General features: G+C 38.0%; 1 protein-coding gene and 1 non-coding gene across 3 annotated transcripts; one reads left to right on the top strand and one right to left on the bottom strand.

Annotated features, from left to right (window-relative positions):
• Positions 1 to 206: 206 nt before the first annotated feature.
• On the bottom strand, positions 207 to 290 carry Trnal-cag. Its single transcript has one exon. It is a non-coding gene; the product is annotated as a tRNA-Leu (tRNA).
• A 65-nt stretch (positions 291 to 355) lies between these two features.
• Positions 356 to 8600, top strand: LOC5519771 (FGFR1 oncogene partner 2 homolog). Of its 2 annotated transcripts, none has more exons than XM_032364696.2 (4): positions 356 to 598; positions 3911 to 4096; positions 5276 to 5350; positions 5896 to 8600. In XM_032364696.2, exons 1-4 carry the CDS (start codon positions 476 to 478, stop codon positions 6445 to 6447), a joined length of 936 nt encoding a protein of 311 aa, XP_032220587.2. In that variant the 5' UTR covers positions 356 to 475; the 3' UTR covers positions 6448 to 8600. The 2 variants fall into 2 exon arrangements, with proteins under 2 accessions (XP_032220587.2, XP_032220588.2); XM_032364697.2 differs by having other exon boundaries at positions 357 to 598; positions 5276 to 5341.
• The last annotated feature ends 304 nt before the right edge of the window (positions 8601 to 8904 follow it).

Genomic DNA, 8904 nt, shown 5'->3' with positions numbered 1-8904 from the left:
CTTTAGGGACGCCTGTAAATGTAGTCTACCGCAGAAGAATGTGCGTCAATACATCATGGATGACGAAAAAGAAAGCGCTAGATATCTTCAAACAGGCGGTAGTCCGCAAGGTATGAGCTCCAAAGGGATCGGAATAAAAGCTAAGGAATATCTAATCCAATGGGATGACCGTAAAACGAAAAAAATATCTAAGCGAAAAAAAGTCATGTCAGAAGTGGGATTCGAACCCACGCCTGGAGAACCAGACTGCGACCTGAACGCAGCGCCTTAGACCGCTCGGCCATCCTGACATTGTTACATTAACTTGTGAATTTTTACATTATATTATCCATCTAGCCACCATTACTGGTCAGCGGAAAAAGATTTGAGAGAAAATCATAGATTCGACAAAAATGGCGGCGAGCGGTCGGTGATTCCTTAGCTATCTTAAACGTGTAAAATCACTTGCTTTGTCAATTAATTTATCAAGTTCACGATGGAGCAATTACTCATGGATGCCAAGAAGCTCGTGGACAGGCTAAGAGAGCACGATAACTCTGCTGATACTCTCATTCGGGACGCCAGCGCTCTGAACTTCAAGTTGGAGGCGGTGAAACAGGCAAGATCATTGATTTGAGTAATATGTACAGAGTAGAGCCTCGATACAACCGGCCTCATGTTAACGATAATTTTTATATATCCATCAGTATTTTGGATGCCAGTGAAAATAAATATACTTGTAACGAACTATTTTTCTTGATAATGAAACATGACGTGTTTTAGCATACACTATTAGAAATTTCTAATACAAAGGAAATGCTGCGACAGTGATATACAGTTGCTTCAGTGTTGTTCCAACACTACATGGTATACATGCAGCCACAATCAGCGACAAAACCTGTTGAAAATGACATCTAAAAAGTAGTCTTACTGAAATAATTTAGAATATGGGAACTTTTTATTACTCACATCCCCCTTCCCCCTATTCAAAGTTGCTGTCTAGGGCTGTCAGTAAAAGAATCCAACATTGATTTGGGGGAGAGGGGGTTGGGATGGGGAGGGGAAGATATCAAAGTCACTATGCTACGTAATTTAGATCTCCATCTGAAACTAAAATTTTCAACAGTTTTGTCGCTGATTGCAGCTAAGCTAGAAATTTTTAATAATAGCAAGAGAGGTTTACCTTTAGTCGTTTTTTTTGTTATTGAGATTTGAATAGCTGGCACAATCTTAATCTTAGGGAATGTTGAATTCCTTGTGCCCATGGTCTTACCCCTGCTACTCATCTTGTTTCTGTCATTTTGAAACAAACACAAAGATGGTGGCAGCTTATCGCATTGCGCTGAGTTTTTCTTTGCTAAAAATACTAATAAACGTAAGGTAGGCTAATTGTTAGAGAATTTGGCAATATATTAGTCTCTATTTTTTTCATCCAGAGTCATGATTGGTAGGGATTATTATTATTTTTTTTTTGCTTATCCATTTCCTCCCCGTCCTATTTGGTTTTTGAAACAACACAACAGCCTGGGTTTATGAACAAAACGATATAATAATCTGTTTTGATTGTTTTACAGTATTAGCTTTTCTGTTTTTCAACTTTTAGCATCACTTGTGTTTGCTAAAATTTGTTGCATGCTCTTCAGCAATTACTAGAAGGCATTGGTTCATTGTTTTGAACTGATAAGTTTTCCCAAATGCCGTGCAGTCCATAGCCAAGTGAGCTAGAGTATTTAGGCATTGAGTTAGGATGCTTGGTCTGCTTGTTTAGTGTCCAATTTTGTCGAGATCTCAATCGACTGCGGGGGACGCGACCATGGCACGTGTGCTGGTACGAATGGTACGCTTCCGACCCGGCTCATAAGTCGGCAAAATTGGTCTGAAACTTTTATTAAATTCTCCTTCAACACTCTTTGAAAGCTGTGGTAACTCGTCCCAAGTAACTGACGAGTGAACATTTTTCCAAACTTACTGAAATGTGCTCTAAAAATCTTGCTTGTGCACTCCTCTTGTTTATTTATTGACCACGAACACCGTACGAGAGATCACGGGTCCCATGTCAAAACATGGCACAATGTTTGATTGTTCGTCTGTCAATCTGTCAAACTGAAATTTAGTTCTAGTCTCTCGCGGCCTCATTTTTCAAAGTGAGGCTGCAGAACAAGACCCCAAACCAAAATCGAACCAAACACCCACATATATTCTGCCGCGGATGCTCGTGAATGGAAAGGAAAGAGAGTTTTAAAAAGCGATGTCAAGATTAGCATGCTGCTCCTACGTCGCAGCAACTACAGGGTGTACAATGTATTCAAGAATACCAAGCACAAGTTGACAAACACAAAAAGAAAGTGAAAAAAAATAATCCTAAGGCATTTTAGTATGTTTTGGAACTTATACTTTTGTGATTCTCTTCATTGAGAATGCCTTTGTACATACTTAATGGCCAGAATGGAGGAATTTCCTAAAACAATATTTGAATGTAAGAAATATACTTACTAGGTATAAGCTTATTCAGGCAATGCCTAAAGCGGAACCCAAAATATATCACTTATTGTTCGTATCTATAAAGTACAGTCATTGACAGATATGCAAGAGCAGTTATTTATACTTACATATTGTGAAACAACCAAACTGTGATTTATATTGAAATTGTTGCATCTTGCAGGGAAAATGCCAAATTGCATAATTTACATCGAGTAAAATTTAATAACAAAAATAGTAATAATATAAAGATAATAATAATAATATACATGCACAAATTCCTCAATCCTGGTTGGCTGAGAGCAGATGTTATTCAGTTCAAAAACTTGTAAGGATTTTCCTCTGTTATTTACATAGTAGGCCAAGTTTAAATGTGATTTAATCCAAAATGAAATAAAAAATATAGGTAACAGAACAGGCAAATTCTGTAGTACGAATTGCATTGACAATCTCTACAGCGAACAGAACAAACGAAAGCTTTCTGCCGATAAAAACATTTGTATTTACCTGTAAAACACTTCCTCCGGAAGATTCAGACGAGTCCATATTTATTAACCTATGCTACTTAATCGACAAGTCCTTCTAAAGTAAATAGCTCTTTTGGTTTCCCATTCAGCATTTGAAAACAACAATTTTAGTTCTGTAAGTTATCAGACGCTAGGGTTTCTTGAATGCTTTTGCCTTTTAAAGTTAACATTCCTTTTCGCAAAATCGCTCCGTTTTCCATGTTCATATTTGTGTGTTTTCCCAGTGTTTCAATTTCATTCAATTTTGGACCAATCAGAGACGCAATGAGAAAGAACATACAGAAAACACAAGAATCCCATCGTTACCACAAAACACCACTTTTCTATGACTATGGGGCTTGCTAAAATTAAAAATTGTAATTACCCAAGGAGATATTAAATAGAGGATATTACATGGCTGCATGGTTACAGATTTTTTTCAAGTGTTGATATTATCTTGAACAAGTGTGCTTAGCAGAGTGAACAGTGGAGCGAACGAGTGATAGATAATATTTGCACCAGCACAAGAAGATGACATAGGGGACTTGCGCTAAAAGATCACGTGACTTTCTTGGGTGGCAAATTTAAAACAAAATATTCCCAGAAATGACTGCGCCCATCACAGAGAACAATGAAAACAGCATTTGCCAGCCAAAAAGTCACACAATCTCTTAGCGCAAGTCCCCTATTGCATTTGTAAGTTGCTATTAATGTTCTGTTTATTATATGAAATCTTTCAGATGTCTGCAAAAATACTGAAAGCTCATTGGTTGAAAATTGTTATCCCCACATGATATCATAAAAATGATACCAACACTGGTGGCAGTGAGGATATCAGATTCACATTTTTATATCACCTAGTGTCACACTCTATTCAAGATAATGAAAGAGGGTATTATGCATAAAGAAGAAATTAACATCATGCATTATTTCTTTGATCAATTTAGTTGCGGGATGAAGTTACAGAACTGAATGAAATAGCAAAGCATCGCGCACGGAGTACTCTTATTCTTGGAAGCCATGAAGAAAATGCCAGAATCCGTGAACTTCAGCAGGAGAACATAGAATTTCAAACATCACTAGCTGAATATCAATCTGCACTAGAACTTATCATGGCAAAGTATAGAGACCAGGTAACCTAATCTGTTTCTAAGCTCAATTATAGGCAGGATTATCAAGGGAGAAGTAATCCTATTGCACTTGTTATCCCATGGAACCAGGGAAGGGTGTTGAGATTTGATTTTAGCCTTAAACTGAAAAAGCCATCACCCCTTCAGGACAAAATTGAAGTCAATTGCCCCTACTCACCTCCAGGTGCAAACTGTACAACTGCTTGATATTTAAAACAAGAAACCATCTGAATTGAGCCTTTATCTTTCAAAGCTTTGTCAGTACACTTCAGCAAGTAGACTTGCTAGTACATTTGTGCAAGCTAATGTTCTTGTGTTTTGAGTCCAACCTGATTAAAGCCAGTAAAGTAGGCCCTGATTGCAAGTTAATTTTCTTGTTATAAAGTTTCCAACCTGAACTCTGATTGCAAGCAAATCTTCTTATTGTTTCAGTGCCAACCTGGTTAAAGTCAGCAAAAAGTGCTCTGAGTGCGAGCTTGTTCTTGTTGTTTCAGTGCCAACCTGGTTAAAGTTAGCAAAAAGTGCTCTGAGTGCGAGCTTGTTCTTGTTGTTTCGGTGCCAACCTGGTTAAAGTTAGCAAAAAGTGCTCTGAGTGCAAGCTTGTTCTTGTTGTTTCAGTGCCAACCTGGTTAAAGTTAGCAGAAAGTGCTCTGAGTGCAAGCTTGTTCTTGTTGTTTCGGTGCCAACCTGGTTAAAGTTAACGAAAAGTGCTCTGAGTGCAAGCTTGTTCTTGTTGTTTCAGTGCCAACCTGGTTAAAGTTAGCAGAAAGTGCTCTGAGTGCAAGCTCGTTCTTGTTTTTTCGGTGCCAACCTGGTTAAAGTTAGCAAAAAGTGCTCTAAGTGCAAGCTTGTTCTTGTTGTTTCAGTGCCAACCTGGTTAAAGTTAGCAAAAAGTGCTCTGAGTGCAAGCTTGTTCTTGTTGTTTCAGTGCCAACCTGGTTAAAGTTAGCAAAAAGTGCTCTGAGTGCAAGCTTGTTCTTGTTGTTTAGGTGTCCAACCTGGTTAAAGCCAACAAAATCGACTCTGAGTGCAAGCTAATGTTCTTGTTGTTTCAGTGCCAACCTGGTTAAAGTTAGCAAAAAGTGCTCTGAGTGCAAGCTAATCTTCTTGTTGTTTCAGTGCCAACCTGGTTAAAGCCAACAAAATAGACTCTGAGTGCAAGCTAATGTTCTTGTTGTTTAGGTGTCCAACCTGGTTAAAGCCAACAAAGTAGACTCTGAGTGTATGAAGCAGTTGAATGACTCCAAGGTACAGCAGGTAGTAGCTTTTACTGGCAGTCATCATTTGCTTTTGGTGGGGTGGGGCTCATACTGTAAGCGAAAAAAATATCACTGATGAAGGTGGGGGGGGGGGGAATTGCTGAATTGCAAAGAATAAGGGAACAAACCTTTTATGTTTGTGTGCATCTGTGTGTGTGGGGGGGGAGGGGGGGTAGAAGCTTCCCAGCTGCCCCCATCTGTGTGGCCTATATCAGCAATACGTCTTTACAGGCAGACTGTGCATTATATCATTCAGGACATACAAAACAAACCTGAATAGCCAAAAAAAAAGTGAAATATGGGTGGAAGGCTTATAGCACTTAAAATTGACCTTAGGGTGTTTTTCAAAAAACCCGGTAATCACCAGGTCTATTTACATACTGGCAAAGTTTTCAGGATACTTTTTTGGGTGCTAAAGAGCAGTTCACCAACCTTGTGGTAACCTCCTGGTTGTTTGTCTGGTGTTTTGAGAAACGACCCCCTGGAACGCTCCTATTCCGTAGCCTGTAACCACGCCTAATGTAGTTGTCTTGTTCGTGTTAGGAACTGCAAGCGAAAGTGGAACAGATTAATGAGATGGCAGCTGTCATGGCTAAAGCCATCTCCATAGATGACCAAGCTATACAAGACGAACAGGAGAAAATGGTGGCTCTTGAAATGGAGAACCAAGGTCTGCGCGAGCTCTTACGAATAAGTGGACTTACACAGAACGACCTTGAAACACACACCGCTGAAAAGAAGGGGCACAAAGGGACTAGAGATCCTACATCTGTGAGCTTATCAACTAAGGGCTCGAGCACAAAGTTCCAGAGTCAAAATCAGGTTCAGAATGATGGGTCTTCTAGACCCGCTATATCTGCAAGATGTACTATAGAGGATGAGGGTCAGAGTAAAGTGTCAGTATCGGTTACTTCTATAGGGTCTTCTGGGAGTTCAAGTACTATAAAGGACCCAGATCAAGGCTATGGAACAGATATCTTGACAGGGTCTACTGATGCAATTACGAATCATGATCAAAAGAAAGAGTGTATACCAACAGCGTCTACAGAAGATGCGTGTTCTCAGAATAGTGACAGCCAAGGCGAGGAATCTTAGGAGGACTTGACTGGATCGTCATAAAGACGTTTATGACGTCTTGTTGGATGGTTTATTATCTTCTATAAATCGCATGTTAAATGTACATACAGAACAGGATAATACTCATCTCAGAGAACACGGCTGGGTCATCATAAATTCATCATATACAGAAGAATGAAGACATAAAGACCTTTATGACGCCTTGTAGACTTGGATGGTTTATTATCTTCTATGAAACTCATGTTACATGTACCACACTAACTACAGTGTGTTGCCCAAATAACGGACGGTACCCAATTCCGGACAGTTTGCATCCAAAGCCTATTTAAAATATATGACAGCGAATTTAAAAAATCTTAAGTGGCCAAATTAGTAACTAACTCTCATGCTCACGTGTGCTGTAGTAATTACGTAGTTGGCGTTATTACCAGCGGGAAAATTCAAGTATTTGAATCTGAGTCAAACTTTGGTTCGCGTAGTTTGAAAGTTAACGGCGCAGTGAATTTAACGCTTCAAATAGACCCGTCCTTATGGTAAATTAGAGTTAAGAAAAATACCAACTTTTTTGGTGGGAATGAAGCACTGTAAAATACTTTTACAATAGAGTAGAAGTTCTTTGATCTCGCTACTAAAGAGTGGAAGCGGTTTGAAAATTTACTGTGCTTATTCACGAAGTGTGCCTAAACACGGACACAAATAGATTGCTTATTGGAAATATGTTTAAAAAGATAACAGGAATTAGTTTTTGCATTTAAACTACATTTTAGTGGGATTCAGGTACATATAAACGTTGTGTCAATTTGTGCAATCATATGATAAAGACAACGCTCGCAAATAATGCAACATAATTAGCAGCTTATAAAAATGTTACAAATAGTTAGTTCTTCAAACTTTCAAAACACATTATAATGGCTATGAAGACAGCCAAAACTATAAACTACCGCCTTTTAAGCACTTTCGGGATTTACTATTGATTCTTTCTACAATAATTATTTTGATTGCGAATTTTATTAGTCATTTTTAGGGGGACCCAATTCAGAAATAAATAAAGTACAAACGCCGCTACGTTTGAAAGATATAGATACAAAACCTGCCTACGGCAAGGTCAAAACAAGATGAAGCGAGAAAAAGATTTTCGCATTTTTATTAAGTTGAACCAGTAAAACTTAATAAGATTACTGTTATATTCCAAATTTTACGATTATTTTTCGACAAAGGTTTGATATTTCCAGGTATGCCTGAACGGTCGAGGTTAGTGGGTTGTTTATTATATGGCTTTTTCAAATAAAAATGACAAGAAAACAAATCAACTTCCGCGAATATCGACTAATTTATCGATCAATTTCAAAAAGGCGGGAAAACAAGAAACACTCGCCCGCTGCCAAAGACAACATACCAAATAGACTTTGGAGTGAAAAGGTAGAAATATGTTGTTTTTAGTAGCCCAAGATGTTAAAAGAATGGTCATCGGAGCACCGTTCATCATTGATTTCGACTCTGTATCACGCGTGATTTATTAGTAATTGAACGACTTTTCGGGCTATTTTATTCCTATTTGCACGTTTTAGAAACAACAGGTTTTATCATAGGTGAAGTTGATCCAAATAATAACAAAGAAAGCTCAGATCTCAGTCTTCACTGCATGAATGGCTGTTTAGTTCGGAAACTAGACAGTATGTAGAGAACAAACCTCTGTGTCAAAAGTTCTGAATTGAAATGAAAAGGCCAATCGCTTTTATGATTTGATGGAAATATTTTATATATAAATAACATGTAATACTTTGTGGGTCTTTACACCCATTTATTTATTGATTTGTTTGTTTGTCCGATATAAATAAGCTTTGTATTTCTTGGTTATCGGTGGCGCTCGCCGGCTCGTCATAGTTTTTCTTCTTGTCAAACTTTTCCTCTTCAATCTCTTGAGGATAATAAAACCCCGACTCACTCCAAGTGCTCGTCCTCTCCCATTATCAACTTTAAGACCTTTTTGTTTCTTGTATTTTTTATTTTTTTTTGTTGACTGGCTGTCGCCCATTTACAGTTTGAAGGTGGAAAAAATTGCAAAAAACAGATTGTGAAAATCATTTCGTAGGGCAATACGGGAATGTCACGACTACCAATCACATCGCGCGTACTATCTTAGCCATATAATAAAGAATTATACCCTGTGTGATTTCACCTCTGAACTTCACGATTTCTTCTTGCTTTTGATAACAAAAACAATAATCTTGACCTTTTTACTGAGATTTGGTAATTAGTCCTTTTAATCACTCCTGACATGTTAGCAATAAGATATTATTGCCACATCGATTATTTGCTAGTTTTTTTTAAAGGGAATATCTTTTCAATGTTTTACAATGCCGTCTCAAGCCATCTCTTTATAATTACACGTTGTTCCACGAACGAAATCAAGATAAAATAATAATGACAGCCAATGCATCGCAAACATTGTATCACTCTTCCTTTTAATTCCAT

This window comes from Nematostella vectensis, chromosome 6 (assembly GCF_932526225.1).
Source record: "Nematostella vectensis chromosome 6, jaNemVect1.1, whole genome shotgun sequence".
Lineage (NCBI taxonomy): Eukaryota > Metazoa > Cnidaria > Anthozoa > Actiniaria > Edwardsiidae > Nematostella > Nematostella vectensis.
The sequence above is the reverse complement of the archived record's forward strand: the minus strand, read 5'-3'. Positions and strand labels throughout refer to the sequence as shown.